This window comes from Lepus europaeus, chromosome 7 (assembly GCF_033115175.1).
Source record: "Lepus europaeus isolate LE1 chromosome 7, mLepTim1.pri, whole genome shotgun sequence".
Lineage (NCBI taxonomy): Eukaryota > Metazoa > Chordata > Mammalia > Lagomorpha > Leporidae > Lepus > Lepus europaeus.
This window is the reverse complement of record NC_084833.1, coordinates 97,188,435-97,205,648: the sequence shown is the minus strand read 5'-3', so window position 1 is coordinate 97,205,648 and position 17,214 is coordinate 97,188,435. Positions and strand designations below refer to the sequence as shown.

The window sequence follows — 17,214 nt, the reverse complement described above, 5'->3', positions numbered from 1 at the left end:
TGAAACTCAGAATGAACCTCAGAAATAAAGCATTTACAGATTCTTACCTCTCCATCATCAGTAAATGTTATTTTCTTATTCACTTTAAAATTCCTCTTCATTACTTTTTTTGCTTCTGCAACTTTGGTCACTTTTTTCTTGACTCTTGATTTAGAAGGTTCTTTCTTCTGTATGCAAATATATCAAAAACACAGATGATTAGGGAAATGGTTGATTTATATCAACAGTTTAATTCTGGCACTACACTTCCCAAAAGTGAATGAATTTACCTCTCACTAGCTAATGAGAAGTATTAGAAACACTGTCTAGAAACGGAATTATTAAACCTACTAATGACCCTTCCCCAACACTAAAGGGGTTTAAGTGTGAATAGGATGAACATTAAACTTTTGCATTTTCTTTTATTACCAGAACTGTGCTGAGAATGCTGAAGCACCACAATCTAAATGATAATATAATGTGCCAGAAACTTTAAGGATAATGATACCTGAACACAAGATAAGTAAAGCTATCTTTTGGCTAAATAAAAAGGTATTTGTAAATTCCGAAGGGCAAATTTCAATTTTTAGAGAAGGAAAAAAGTATACTTAGAAAGCAAAAGAATTGTAATAATTGCTGATAACTCAACATTCTTCCTCTTATTATAGTAATATACTATACAAAAACTGGGAAACATCCTATGACAATTAAGCTATTCCTGATAGTGAAATGGAATAATAGTATTTAATAAGATACACCAGTCAAGATCTAGCTAAATCCTGAAAGTACTATAGTAAGATATCAAAAATTCAAGCCATAGCTTTCTTATGATAAGTGAACAATCAGTCAGCTACCTGAGGTACAGAATGAAAGTGGTCATACCCCAGTCACCTTTGATGAGAGGCAAAAAGAAGTAACTAATGTTGGGGAAGAACGTGAAAGACTGTCTTTGAATGAAGGACCATTGATGTTATTAGTTATCTAATCTAATGCATCCATTAAGAACATAAACAGAAGGAGCAGAAATTTTAATAGTTAAGAGGATGCACTTCAGTTTAGGCTCTTCCACTTAGAAGCTGTGTGAGTTTACATTACTGACTTCTGTTCTTTAGTCATCAACTCAGGATAATAACAGTACCATGTCACAAAGCTATTGGGAGGATTAAATGAGAAATACAAAACATACCAAAAAAGAGTTCAATAAGTCTTGATAACCTCTATTATGTTTTGATTTCATGCTACATAGAGATCATGCCAACTGCATAGAGGCTTAATTTCTAAAATTTTGGGGGACTGTAAGCTTCTTAGTTGATTTTTGACTCTGAACCACAGGGAACCAATAAAAAAAATTAAAAGGAAGAGATTGGCCCAGAAAACAAGAATTATCAGAAGCTTCCAGGAGACACACATTGGCTACAGTATTACATTATGGTAATAAGTAAGCAAAAAGAGTAAGTCACTTAACAAATAGATACTGCTAATAATGATCAATAAAGAAATGCTTAAAAACAAAAAACAAAAGTTCACCAAAGTAGATTTTTGTGACGTTAATAATCTATTATATTTTTTAGAAAATGACCATGGTTGTTATGAAAATCAGTGAGTAAGTCCATAAAATGATTTAAGTACAAAAAAGCTGCTTGTACACCAATGATTCTTTAATGTATCACTAACGTTGCTGCTTTTATATTTCTTAATATATGAAACCTTTAGTTTTTCATTAATTTATAACTGTGATGATAAACCAACTCCTATTTAAGAAATTACTAGCATCTTCATCCACGTAAAGCTTATGAAAAAAAAAATCATATCAAAGATTAACATGTGACAATGTAACCACACCTCATAAGACTACTGTGAAAGGAAGCTAAGTTTTAGACTTCTTCATCCCATGGGATACTACATCTCCATATGTCTCCATGGCTTGATGAATACTACCAACTGCTGGTACAAAGTCCTAAATTGCTGTGCCTATTCTTCCCAAACCCCTGTCCACCACTGTGCTTTAAGAAAAAGTACTATTGTTCTTCCTCACAGATTACTCAGTCATCATTTCTTTATGACACTTTTGAGAGCAACTGGGTAAAATGTGTGATGGGAAAACTAAATTCAAAGGGAAGCAGGGGGACAGGAATCCTTTACATCTAAATGAATTTCCACCTGTAGAGCCCTTGTGAGCACAGGGGATACATAAAACATGCACTTCCGACCGGCGCCGTGGCTTAACAGGCTAATCCTCCACCTTGCGGCGCCGGCACACCGGGTTCTAGTCCCGGTTGGGGCGCCGGATTCTATCCCGGTTGCCCCTCTTCCAGGCCAGCTCTCTGCTATGGCCCGGGAAGGCAGTGGAGGATGGCCCAAGTGCTTGGCCCTGCACCCGCATGGGAGACCAGGAGAAGCACCTGGCTCCTGGCTTCGGATCAGCACGATGCGCCGGCCGCAGCGGCCATTGGAGGGTGAACCAACGGCAAAAAGGAAGACCTTTCTCTCTGTCTCTCTCTCTCTCACTATCCACTCTGCCTGTCAAAACAAACAAACAAACAAACAAAAACAAAAACATGCACTTCCCTCAGCCCAATCAGTTCTTTCACAACTCTTCAGTCCCAGAGGATTATCAGGGCACATCAACAACATAACCACTAGAATCAGCAATTTCTTTACTGACCCACTATTGGATCTTATTCGGGAAACTTTTTTTTTCTAAAGATTTATTTATTTCAAAGACACACACACACACACATATATCCTGTAGGGGGGTGATTTCCATCTGCTGGTTCACTCCCCAAATGGCCACAAGAGAAAGAGCTGAGCAAATCTGAAGCCAGGAGCTTCTTCCGGGTCTCCTACATGGATGCAAGGACCTAAGAGCTTGGGCCATCCTCTGCTGCTTTCCCAGTCACAATACCAGTGAGCAGGGTCAGAAGTGGAGCAGCTGGGACTACAATTGGCACCCATATGGGATACCGGTGCTACAGGCTGGGGTGTTAACCACTGGACTACAGTGCTGGTCCCAGGTCAAATCTTAAGTATCTTTAGTTGACCTATCTTTTCTCATCAGAGTCCATCCAACAATAGAGTGCTGATCAAACACTGCAAACTGAGGGGATCATTAAAAGGGAAACATAACAATTAAACAGAAGTAAGTTATAAGCACTTAAACCAGTAATGTAAATGTGCTGGAAAATGACATGAGCAATGCTCCAGATCTTTTTAAAAGCATGGATATACTTTTTTTTTTTAAGATTTATTTATTAATTTGAAAGTTAGAGTTATACAGAGAGGGAAGGAGAGGCAGAGAGGGAGAGAGAAAAGTCTTCCATCCGCTGGTTCACTGCCCAATTGGCTGTAATGGCTGGAGCTGGGCTGATCTGAAGCCAGGAGCCAGGAGCTTCTTCTGGGTCTCCCATGTGGGTGCAGGGGTGCAAGGACTTGGGTCATCTTTTATTGCTTTCCCAGGCCGTAGCAGAGAGCTGGATCGGAACTAGAATCAGCGTCCATAAGGGATGACGGCATTGCAGGCGGTGGCTTTACCTGCTACGCAACCAGCCCCTGGATATTTGACAGCTTTTGACAAAACTCTCTGAATGTAAGGCTGGCACCGTGGCTCACTGGGTGCCAGTACTCCAGGTTCTAGTCGCGGTTGCTCCTCTTCCAGTCCAGCTCTCTGCTGTGGCCCCGGAAGGCAGTGGAGGATAGACCAAGTCCTTGGGCCCCTGCACCCGCATGGGAGATCAGGAGGAAGTACCCGGCTCCTGGCTTCGGATCAGCGCAGTGCCAGCCATAGCAGCCATTAGGGGAGTGAACCAACAGAAGGAAGACTTTTCTGTCTCTCTGTCGAACTCTGCCTGTCAAAAAAAAAAAGCCTTACTGAATGTTAAACTTATGCTTAGGGTATTTCACTGTTATAAATTTCTACTACAAAAAAAGAAATCTTGTAAAGAAATAATGAACTTCAATTAATGCCATGCAAGCTGATGTGTATGGAAAAGTATGATGACTTCAGCAACTTACTCTGAAGTGCACTAAATAAAAGACAATGGATAGTTACATGATAAAGGAAGTAGCACAAATGTTAACACTATGGATATGGGAGTGGATATTTTGGTGTTGGATAGTGTGTATGTGCATGTATTTTTTTCATTTATTTATTTATATGAAAAGGACAGAGAGGAATATTCCATTAATGGGTTCACTTCCCCAAATGGCTGTAACAGCCAGGTCTAGTCCAGGTCAAAGCCAGGAGCCAGGAATTCCATCTGAGTCTCCAACACGGGTACCAAGGGCCCAAGCCATCTTCTGCTGCCTTCCCAGGCAAATTAGCTGAAGATGGATTGGAAGCAGGGCAGCTGGAACTAGCAGCAGTACTCTGATAAGGGATGCCTGCATTGCAAGCAGCAGATTAACACACCAAACCACAACACCAGCCCCCTGAAGCAAATTTTATATGACCTTTCTGCATGTTTAAAATCTTCACAATACATCCGCAAAGTCCAATCGAAGAACAGGAGGAAAAACTCATGAAAAAATTACTCTCAAACTTCTCAAACTGAAAGTCAGAAAAACAATCCAGCAGAGCAGAATCTTGAAGAGAGGTGCGTCTAGTTAAAGAGCTTTTTGGAAACCCATGAGACCACCAAAATTACATGAGGAAATTTAGAGGTATCTGCATCTTCTTCCTTTTTGTGGTTCAGCTTAGTTTCTAAAAGGGATTTGTGCTCTTCATCTTTAAAAAAAAAGGTTTTTTGGGTGGGTTTTTTTTTTTTTTTTTTTTTGTGGTTATAGGGAAGCCACTAAAGGATGAATAGAAATGCCAACATGAGTAAGAGATTTGATTATTCTATTTTCCTTATGGGCTCTGGCTTCACTCTGATCTTCCAGAATTACTCTTCACTCACACAAGCATGCAGAGTGCAAACTCCACACAGGGATTCACAGAATACATTAAGGGCAGAGATGGAGACACCCAACCTTCATGGAGCCTGCTTCTATCCATAGAAACAACTAGTGGAAAACAGCAACCATTCAATCACAAAAGTAAGAAGTAATGATAAGAAAATACATGCAAACTAACCTACAATAGGAAACTTACCCTAAAGAGTCTGGGCTGAGGAGGGAAGATCAAGGGAAACATCCTCCTGTAGGAGAGTGTTTGGCCCTTGAGTGGCAAGCTCTGCACCATTACTGATGGATCAGTGACGCAAGATACCTGAGTGTCCAGTGACAGTGTATTTCACATATGATTTACAAGAGAGTCTTAGTTCAGTGTTATTCTTTTAAAATTAATTTTGGCATGTAATACATGCACAGGTGTTTTGTAAAGGATACTCAGTTTAAAGGTTGTCTTTTTTAATTTTTTAATTTTTTTTTTTTTTTTTTGACAGGCAGAGTGGACAGTGAGAGAGAGAGAGACAGAGAGAAAGGTCTTCCTTTGCCGGTGGTTCACCCTCCAATGGCCGCCGCGGCTGGTGTGCTGCAACCTGTGCACCGCGTTGATCCGATGGCAGGAGCCAGGTGCTTCTCCTGGTCTCCGATGGGGTGCAGGGCCCAAGCACTTGGGCCACCCTCCACTGCACTCCCTGGCCACAGCAGAGAGCTGGCCTGGAAGAGGGGCAACCGGGACAGAATCCAGTGCCCCAACCGGGACTAGAACCCGGTGTGCCGCCACCGCAAGGCGGAGGATTAGCCTAGTGAGCCGCGGCGCCGGCCTAAAGGTTGTCTTTCAGGTCCTCTTCAGCAACTTCAGTTTCCCTCCTAAAAAGCAAGTGTTCTTACCATGTAGGAGGGAAGGACCCAACTATTTGAGCTACTACCTGGTGCACATTAGCAGGAAACTAGAATTAAAAGCAGAGCTGAGAATCACATCCTGTCATTTGGACATGCAATGTGGGTGTCTTAACCTCTGAGTCAAAATGCCTACAACCTTGCTTAGTTTTAAAATTAAATGTTTTCTGGCCGGCGCCGTGGCTTAACAGGCTAATCCTCCGCCTTGCGGCGCCAGCACACCGGGTTCTAGTCCCAGTTGGGGCGCTGGATTCTATCCTGGTTGCCCCTCTTCCAGGCCAGCTCTCTGCTGTGGCCCGGGAAGGCAGTGGAGGATGGCCCAAGTCCTTGGGCCCCTGCACCCGCATGGGAGACCAGGAGAAGTACCTGACTCCTGGCTTCGGATCAGCGCGGCGCAGCGGCCATTGGAGGGTGAACCAACGGCAAAAAGGAAGACCTTTCTCTCTGTCTCTCTCTCTCTCACTATCCACTCTGCCTGTCAAAAAAAAAAAAAAAAAAAGTAATCATAAATAAATAAAAATAAAAAAAATTTAAAAAAATTAAATGTTTTCACATGCATGTATCAATTTTAAATGCTGAATATGCTATTTCAAACTATAAGGCCCTAACCCTACTGCTCTTCAGATAAGAATCAGTTATTACAGATTTTATATGATACCTGAATTGTCAATTTACGTTGACATTGCATGAATTATTTCAAGAAGACCACTTAGAAACAGCTTGAAATTTTTTCCATTTTTTAGTATCATGTAGATAACACATGTTCACTACTGATAAAATCATACAGGAGAATGGTTAGATTTGCTGTCAAACATACTTGTCTGCCAAGACTTGATTAGTGCTTCTGACTATATTAAGATGCAAACCACAAGTAGACTTTAATCCCTTTCACTCCCCTATGGTCAATCAGGTCCTACAATACTATTTTCCTTGTAGTCTGGAAATAGAAATTCTTATGTATGGTGTGATGAAAAAGGATAATGAATATGCATATTACAGTGACAAAGTATTTTTATGAAATACTCGTGGTTCATTTTTAAATAATCTCAAAAGGCTAACTAACACAAATGAGAAAACAGATCACAATATCTTGTTTGTTTCTTGCCTCCTTTTCCCCCCAGACCAAATACAACGTAAGCATGCGGTAATCCAGAAGGCTTCCTCCTTCTGGTTAAGGCACAATCTCTATTGATATTCACAACAAACACTCTACATGATATTTTTTGATGGCTCAATTTCTGATGCAGGATTCCCAGCCCCTAAATCCAGAGGCATAATCTGAAGTATTTTCCAGAAACTATTGTTCATGTATATAAAAGAAACAGATGTCAAGTATTTCTTATGCACAGCTTTAAGAACATGATACTTTCCATCCTTCTCCTTTCTTATTTTTCCTTTTAATTTTTTCAATGACATATTTTCAATTTACTTCACATTCACAAGCTTAACCCTCTACCAAATAAAGAATTCAACAACAGACAAGGGCTATAAACAATAATCAAATTTAAAAATGTCAATTTCACTCATATATTGTGTTTTTGTATTCTATATACTTGATTCTACAAATCAGAGAAAACATGTAATATTTGTCTTTTTAGGACTGTGTATTTCACTAATCATAATGGTCTCCAACACATCCTTTTTCTTATAAAACACAGGACTGTCCCCCAGAAACTATCTGTTAAATCTAACAAACTCCTTTCCTGAGCAGGTATCCTACCACTTTAATTTCTAAGTGCCTTTAAAAAACAACTTTCAAAAATTCTTCCAAATGCAGTTTCCTCTATTGTTTGCCCTATTTTTCAGATACACAATTGCCTACCAAACCCTCAAACATCTTCAAAAGGCAAGTATTTGTCTCCTTTTCCTCATCAATTTCATGTCAGAATTTACATAAATTTCTTTATTTTATGAGTCTCTTTATGCCATTTTAGCCTAAAAATTCTTTTCCCTGAGCCCCCAATTAGTCTAGATAAAATTTAAATTTCTATTCTCCAACCAAGCCACAGTTGATTTTGCTTTCATGATATTTCCTTACTTAAGCCTCATTCCCAACTAAGTTCCATGACCAAATTCATCAGTCTTTAATTACATAGCGCATTAAATGGCTCCATCTACTTTTTAAACACTTAACAGTTTTGGAATGCATGAGGAAAAATTTCACAGAGTCTATCCCCAGGTTAGTATTTTCTTCCATCCACTTAAGTTGTCCAGGCTAAACATTGTTCCTGGGCTAGGAATACGTATTTTCTTTACATTATTCTCAAAATAAAAAAAAAAAAAAAATAGAGCTACGATAGTGACAAAATCTCCAATACTTCCTGCTCTTTAACAAAATTATGGAACCAGTCATATTTTGCCTTAGGAATCCAATTTTTGACCTGCCACTTTTAATAAGTTTTTCTATATTAAGAAGCAGGCAGCTGGAAGCAATTTAGAGAAATGGAGCTCGACACATTTTTGCCTCTCTTTTTAGGTTTCAAAAAACTGACAGTATTTATTTCATTTCTAACTTGTATCCAAATTGGCAATATCAATTTTGTTGTCTCTTACAACTTAGGGAACACTTCTAGAACTTACACATTATATAAGCTACATACAAAATCCTGATAAATAAGAAGCTAATTTTTGTCACATGGCTATTTGGTTAACAGGTTTAAGGCAGACTGACTACACAGGGCAGAAAAGAAGACAGTAATTAATAAACTAAGTTAAGTATCTTGAATTCCAAGTTAAGTGATATTAAAATATCCACTCCTGCTTTCTTTCTGTTTGTACTTTCCTGACATATTTCTCAAACTTCCCAAACCTTTCTGTTTAGATATATTTCTTACAAATAGCATACAGTTAGATTTCCCATGTGATCCATCCTGAATACCATTTTATCTTAATATTTATTTATTTGCTTATTTTTGACAGGCAGAGTTAAGACAGAGAGAGACAGAAAGGTCTTCCTTTTCCGATGATTCACCCCCCAAATGGCTGCCATGGCCGGCGCACTACGCCAATCCGAAGCCAGAGCCAGGTGCTTCCTTCTGGTCTCCCACGCGGGCGCAGGGCCCAAGCACTTGGGCCATCCTCCAGTGCCCTCCTGGGCCATATCAGAGAGCTGGCCTGGAAGAGGAGCAACCGGGACAGAATCCGGTGTCCCAACCGGGACTAGAATCCAGGGTGCCGGTGCCGCAGGCAGAGGATTAGCCAAGTGAGCTGTGGCGCCAGCCAAAATTTATTTTTATTTCAGACATCAATATAAAAATGTATACAAAGAAGCCAGCATTGTGGCACAGTGGGCAAATCTGCCACCCAAGGAACTGGCATCCCACATAGGCCCTGGTTCAAGTCCCAGCTGCTCCACTTTCTATCCAGCTCCCTGCTAATGTGCTTGAGAGGGCAGCAAAAGATGGCCCAAGGACTTGGGCCCCTGCACCCAAGAAACAGCTCCTGGCTTCAGTCTGGCCCAGCTGTAGCCATTGCAGCCACTTGGTGAGTAAACCAGTGCGTAGAAGATCTTTTTCTTTTTCTCCCTTTCTCTGGCTCTCCCTTCTCTTGCTCTATAACTCTGTCTTTCAAATAAATAATATAAATCTTTAAAAATAAGAATTATATACAAACATGAACATGCAACAACACTTTAAATTACAGAAATATAGTCTCTATAAAAGCTATCACAAAGAACTACAATAATGATACTAAGATACACACTAAATTCAGACTGGGTTTGCTATCAGGTTAGCCTTTTTAGACAATATATCAACACTTATTTAAGAAGCATTTAAGGCATCCTCTTGGTACCCAGGGATGAGGTCATCACTGCTATGTCTGAGATCGTTCAATAATGGCTAACGTTAAATTACAAAACATGTGAACGGTATCTTAACTGAAAGAAACAAGTACCACTACCATGTCCAAGCCACACTCATGACTACTGTGGGCAGTGAAAGTTCCAAGTTCTACCTTGCATAACATTAACATGTTAGCTAAGTAGAAAGCACCAAAGGCAATGCATGGCTGGACATCTGACATCAGTTGGGATATCCACATCCTATGTGAGTGCCTGGGTTCAGGTCCTGTCTCTTCTCTCCATTCTGGCTTCCTGCTACAGTGTACTGGTAGGCATCAGGTGATGGCTCAAGAACTTGAAATTTTGCCACCCATGTGGAAAACCCATATTTAGTTCCTGGCACATGGATTTAGTTTGGCCCCTCCCTGACTATTACAGGCACATGGAATTGAATGAGTAGATGGATGTAATCTCTGCATGCCTCTGCCTTTTAAATAAAATGACAATAAATACTTAAAAATTTTTAAAAGTCAAAGCATACTATGTTTTTAAAAATATGCTAGGCTAATGTACACAGATTCAAATTTAGACATTCTTTAAAAATATACTATTTGTAAAATGGTAGCATGCAAAGCCAAAAAATGGTACTTTAAAATATTAGCATCATTAAACACAAAAGCTACAAGGATGAAAGGACTTTCCAAGATTACAGAGAGACATCTACACCCCACCCACCCTGGAAGTTGAGAGAAAATTTCAACATCACACAGTCAGCACCAAATTTTCCAATCTTTGAAACATCTATCTGTGCTCCCATACTGATACCATTTATACTGACAATATCTTAGACAGAACATCTCAGAAATTAGACTTTATCTTTGAGTATCACTGGTTTCCCAAACAGTCCTGAGAGTTCTAATAAAATTAATAGCATAGAGCAAATGTTTATCTGAAAAAAAAAAAAAAAAAGAATCCAGGAAGTCATTTAAATATATATCTTTTTACATTAAGGACCACAGATATAATCCAAATTATATTGTTTTCTCTCTCAAAAGCATAACATTTGATAGGAAAGAAAAATAATGTGTTCTATATATCAATGCTGCAACTTTGTTCTGGGGCTCTGTTTTGAAGGTTATTGTTTGGTTGTTTTTTGGGGGGGGACCCCATAAACTATATATAGAACATGAAGTGACTAATGCCATTTCCATCTCTCACACATCTCTACTCTCTGTTAATTGTTAAAAAAAAAAAAGTTTTAAAGCTATTGGAAGTTGACAGATTCCTGGTTATTTGTTTTTTCCCCCCACCTTAGAGTAAGTCCCTGCTATTTTGTTAGTAAATTAATTTGTCACATTAACATGTAATATTTTGAGGAAGCCCAACTCACACCAAAAACTACTAGAGATCATAATTCCAAAAGAATTTAAATTTTAGCTAGTTTACAAATGCAATATGCTATACAGCCGTCAACTTTCTAAGATTCATTCTCCTTCTTGCTATCTCTTCCACAGCTAGAAAATGTAAGAGCTATCAATGAGAACATTTGTCTTTCCACTTAAAAAAAAATCACTGTCAACTGAAATAAGCAATTAATATTGGTCAAAATACCAATCTAAAAATTTTTTTCAAGTTCTAGTATTGCCTTTGAGAATTCTTTGCAGGTACTGAAAACAAAGACAAATTGCATTTTCTTATGTCACTGGAGGAAAAAGACAATAGCAATTACAGATAGAGGTAAAATAAAGTTGGGTCAGGGGGGAATGGGAAAGGTAATCAGAGTTCTGTGACAAGCTTCAGGTACAACTACAGGCCAAATGACAACATGTACAGAACAAAACAGACAAGAGAAAGGACAGCTGTGCAGAACTAGGACAGTTACAGTGATAAAAGGAGACAACAGAAAAAACAAAATCACAAGGAAGGAAGGAACAAGGGAGAAGAAAAGCTCGATGAGAACAAACTCTTTTCATGATTAGTGATGTGTTACAAAAACCTTGCACCCAACTGCTAAATCATTTTCACCCTAACAACCCCAGCCAAACTATCAACCTTAAGTTGATAGGAAAATAATCAAAACAACAATAGCAAACTTTGACAATTTCTTGAATAGATACTAACAGGATAAAAAACAATTGCTGGCTCTTCACTCCTGCGCTCTCTTGGCCTCTCTTGGCTCCTCTCCTCCTCTCATCTCTCTTCTCCCTCCTCCCTCCTCTCTGTCTCTCTCTCTTACAGTCTCCTTCTCTTTTTCCTTCGCCACCCCTTCACTCCGGTCTGTTGGGTGTTCTCCAATAAACCCTTTCCCTTACTCCGGTGTCCGGTGTGTTTTGCAACAGCTAACATTAATATATACCATTGGTGCCATGACTCGGATAGCCTTATATTGGTAATCCAGCGTCCCCCAGTGCTTTGGGGTCCTGGAGTCCTGCCAGTCGCTAAGCACACCTCTGGAACTCTTTCCAAGCCACTGAATGCTCTGCAATCTCCATCCATACATCGGCCTTCCAAATTTTGAGGTAAGATGCCGAACGGGAAGCTCTCACAGCGACTCTACTTGTCTACTGAGTTGTGGTCTACTCTCGTCTACATTAGTCTGAGGCTTTTCTACTCAACTCTAAGGTCGTAGTGCTAGACACCACAACTCCTACTTAAGGCCTTTAGCCTCTATGGACACTGTGTCCAGGCAACAGTGGGTGTGAGTGACGACTCCATCTCTGTTCGCCTCTTTGCAGGCTAGGCCCTGGGCTTCAGTGGGCGCTTGGGTGACGACCCCACCTTCTGCTCCCATATTCTCTCCTTAGTCAGATAGCGGGGATGCAAGGACACTTGCAGTCCATGGATCTGACTCTACAGGTTGCAATGTAAACTTTTCTCTAACCGCGTTCTGTCTGATGGTCCCTCTCAAATTGGCCCTAGCACTCAAAAGGGGCCCTCCGTGGCGGCACATTTGGCCCTGAGGGGTTGGAAGTCAGAATAGTTTGACCCTGATAACATCTTTATCACTTCCATGAGCATTCGGGAAAATGGAAGGAGATTCTGTATGTTCAAGCCTTTTCCTATCTTCGAACTAAACCTTCCCTGTGTACTTCTTGCTCTCCCACTCAAGTCCTTCTGGTCTCCAAGATTCGCACTAGGGGTCAGAGGCCTGAGCAAAAAATCCTCTCTTCTGCCCCATCCTGTTCCCTCCACTACCACAGCCTCCTTTGATCCTGCAGATGACTTCCTCCCTAGTAGCTACCCCCACTCTCACTGTATCTCCCCCTCCCACCTAGGAATTCTAAGAACCAGTCAGGGCCCAAAGTCTACTATCTCTGTTTGCGAATGGGGGTCTCCATGGTCTCCAACTGGTCTTTTGTCCCTCTCTTGTCCCAGTCTTACCATAAGAATAGCAAGGGAATGGTAGTCTCATCCTTTTGGGCTCCCTGCATATTGAGAAACAAATTAGGTATCCCACCCTTCTGAGGGCTCTTTTATCATGAACAAGCCAGACAGGAAAATCAGATTTCCTGTGTGGACCTGGCTCACTGTAATTTTTCTTTAAATCTAGGAATACCACTAACTTTGAAACTATTGCTTTGTAAAATGCTGAACTTATTTTAACAGGTTTTTGGGTAATCATGAAGGACTTGTACTTGTGAAAATTTACCAGAGCCTAACCTGCTGAAAAACAAGGAAGTTTCAAGAAAGGTCAGTTAGAAAGTTTCAAGAAAGGTCAGTTTCTGGGAAACTGCAACTTAGCAGATAACAGGGAATACCAGTTTGGAAACCCCCCTTGTGCAATGTACTAAGATAAGTAAAACTACTGTGTACTAAGATAAGTGAAACTGCTGTGTGCTAAGATAAACAAAAACCCCCTTCCCCTTTGTATTCACTTGCTTAAGATAATTTTGTGGTTTTTGCCTTTAAAAACTGCCTGTAACCCTGTCAGGCACCTCACTCTCTCAGGAGGGAGGGGTCCGTTTTGCGCAAAATGTAAATAAACCGCCTCTTGTGCTTGCATCACCGGTGTCCGGAGTCTGAATTTCTGGGTCCCCAGGGTGCTACCCAGGACCCCGCCAGCTTTGGGTCCTTCAATCAGTACTCAATGAAACAGCAATGGGTAATTAGTACTTGTCTTAGATGAATGCAATTTTAATTTCAATTAAATTCAGATAAAAATATATCAGCATCTTAAGTCATTTAGGTGTAACTGTTAATTTAAATTGGGTAAAGGCGAATGAAATAAATTGTCTAAATGTAAACTTTTGTATACTCAACATGTTATATTTTATAAAAAACTATTTGGGTTAGTTTATAAACTGTCTATGAAAATATTTCATCACTGTTTAAAGTAACTCAGGCTGAAATTTGATGTGTTACCTTAATCTTAATTTGGAGATTTTTGACAGTTTATCTCAAAATGTAAATCAAGGAAAACATCACAAGTATACTAATCTATTCCTCTTTGACATAAAATTAAAATCTGATTCTCTATGTGAAGTAAACAAATGCCTCTTGTTGGTTAATGAGTTTATCATTTTAAACGTGGCAACTTAAAGTCTTTTGTCATCCACAGTTTTATATATCAGAATTTCTGCTCATAAAACTAAAGCATTGTTGGTTCTGTGTTTAGCTATCCTCCTATAGATTCTAATGGAATTTTTCCAGCCACATCTATTGCATTCAGTACTTTGGGATGGCTCTGTAAACAGATGAAGCCAATAATGTATTAAAGGTACCAACTGAGAAAATATGGTTAACTGAGGTTATTAAAAACAAAAGTAATTCAAATCAATTGGTAATTTACAAACAGGAGTTAGATTTTTTTTTAAAAAAGCTATTATTAAAACTGCTATGGCCTATTATGTTATATGTGTATACATATTGTATGTCTACATGGGAAAATTTACTAAGAATTTTATTTTAATTGGCTAATAGATAAGATTGTCCATTAATTTAAATGGCTAAAATTACTCAAAGATATATTTTAATTCATGTGACCTGAATCTATATATCAGATGTTTTAATTTTTTGGTAGAAAGAAACTAAAAACATTTTATATGTTTGTGCTTAAATTTGCTGGTTACACAAGCTACATCATGTTAGATATTTAAGAGATGTTTCCAAATATATGTATTAATATTTATGGACGGCATTGGACCTTCTGGTAAATGTTTTCTTAAGTTGTTATCTAATGGGTAAAACTGCTTTCTAAGTTTTCATGTGCTATTGCTATTGTCAGTAAGCGATCTGGGACTTGCTCCCCCATTTCTCTACTCTAAGCCTGATTTGTTCTTTCATTTCTCTGTTCTCTTCAAGGTAGGAAACTAATTCTATTATGAAGGAATCTCCAAGATCCAAAATTTGATTTTAGATCTTATAAAAGAGATGGCTAACTTTTTTTCTGTAATAGCATAGCCAAAATAAGAGCTTAAATTATAATTTCTTAGCTAGATTTACTTCGCCATCAGTGAGGTAAACAGTAAACAGGAAAAACCTCCCTTTCAGACGAAAGGGAGAGAGTTTTAAAGTAAGGACATAGCTTTCCTGATGGGCATTATCTGCCTCAACATAAACTACTACAGAACATGCCTGTGACTATAGACTTCTAGCTTAGGCCACCGAAGATTAGAGATGTGACTGACTTGAGCATCCCCTTGACTTGCATCCTCTGGTCTGCTTTAACAAAACCCAGGAGGAAAAGAAAGCTAGGCATCAGAAGCAATGGGTAGCAGGCCTATTAAATGTAGCTCTGTACAGTGATCTGCCCTCAAGGAGACCCAACAGGCCAGTCTACTGCAGTGGCTTTCAGTGTGGCAAGCCTGGGCTTCAGCAGAAGTCAGCTTGTGGGGAGCCCTAGCAGTTCTACCAGCCAAGAGTTGGATCACTGGAAATGGACCTGCCCTGGAGTCGAAGGATGCCCAGGTCAGAGCCACAGATCTTATTGGCTCTAAGCTGAAAAGCCCTTCACTCAGCCCAGCTTCCAAGGTGACCACTGCTGCTGAGGAGACAGCCAAATAGGGTCAGTAACATTGCAGGCAGAACTGTATATTTCCTGTTGGAGTTGCCCCCTGCCTTTACCTGGCCAGCTCTCCTCCCAGGCCAGCTAGGTAATGGAAGTCAACAGGGTGCCTTCCCCAAGGAGGTTCACACCTCCCTTAGGATGTAGGCTATATGAAGAGATAGATGAGTCTGAGCCTCCTAATTTACAAGGTTTTAAAGCCCACCAAATTATTATCAAGCCCCTTCCGTCAGGTTCTATTGGCCTATCAATCAGAAAACTTAATTGTAGCTTAGATAGCACCTTTCTTAGGTTCTCTAATAACAACTCTGTCCTCTGTATCTAGCCCACCCGAGCCTCATTCCTTTGTAACCATAGCCTCTACTCTACCACCAATGGCTCTACTCCCAACCTGTGTGTGTACTAATGGTCCTCTCCCCCACTTAATGTTGTATGATTGTTCAAAATTTCTCTACAGACAAACCCTGCTACCTGCAAAAGTTGAGTGGCTTTTCTCCCAGTCTTGGCTGGAATCAGCTTAAAGCACATCCTGTCCCCATAAGGGTCCAGAGACCGCCCCCTCCATTTCCTCTCCTCTATAAAATCCTCTCATTACCTGGTTAATGCTACTCTGAGGATCATTGGTTGCTATTCTCACCCTGTCTCTTATACTGCAGTGTCTGTTTAAGTTTACAGGAGGTGATAATGGAACAAACCTAGGCTTCAGCAACCTGGCGGTCAACCAAATGCTGCTCCAGGGATATACTCGGCTCCCCATCCAGGAGACAGCAGCCTGAGACATCGCCCCCATGCCAGCGAAGAGTACCTCATCGTTTCATGTCAGCAGGAAGTAGCTCTAAAGACAGATCATTGAGCCTCTACCCCTCCTGGACTTTTGGGACTAATATAATCCCATATAAACCCTGCTTTATAAAAAACAAGAGGGGGGAATGTTAGGAAACTGGCGCAGTTTTAGCCAGGTGGCCGCAGTTTTAGCCAGGTGGCTGTATGGCCCAGCTACCTGAGCCAGGTTCCACCCCCATCCTAAAGGGATTCGCTGCTCCTGCTTCCCTGCCCGCCCTTAGGCGAAGTTTTAAATGGGCCTGTTCCTGAACACGTGCTCTATTGGTTCTTTTCTCTTGATCTTCTCTCTTGGCTCTTGGCTCTTCCCTCCTGCGCTCTTGGTCCTTCTCTCCTGTGCTCTCTTGGCCTCTCTTGGCTCCTCTCCTCCTCTCGTCTCTCTTCTCCCTCCTCTCTGTCTTTCTCTCTTACAGTCTCCTCTTTTCCTTCGCCACTCCTTCACTCCAGTCTGTTGGGTGTTCCCCAATAAACCCTTTCCCTTAAAAAAAAAAAAATTGCTGTTCTTTTCCCAAGTATTATCTCTGTTCCACCAAAATAACATCTAAGTTACGAAACTATATATCTGAACATAAACAATCCCAATAAAATTTTACTTCCAACTAATTTTTAATACTTCAAGATTCTTAATAAAATAAACAGGCTGAGCTGAATTTTCCCTATAAAATGCAACTAGTTCTCCAATAGTATATTAAGATTTCTAGAGTTAAAATATGAAGTTCACCCATAATTTGTGTCATTCCTTCCTCATCTATGATGCTAGATGCCAAAACTCACTAGTAAGGACTACAAATCACCATAGAGTAACTTGAATAAAACAGCCACTACTGTC

At 40.1% G+C, this 17,214-nt stretch overlaps 1 protein-coding gene across 1 annotated transcript in view; it reads right to left on the bottom strand.

Moving 5' to 3' along the window:
- The window catches only part of DDX10 (DEAD-box helicase 10), a 305,207-nt gene that overhangs the window by 114,005 nt on the left and 173,988 nt on the right, over window positions 1–17,214 (bottom strand). Inside the window, exon 14 of the mRNA XM_062196969.1 lies at window positions 48–167. Coding sequence (XP_062052953.1) covers window positions 48–167 — 120 coding nt within the window. The remainder of the gene's footprint in view (window positions 1–47; window positions 168–17,214) is intronic.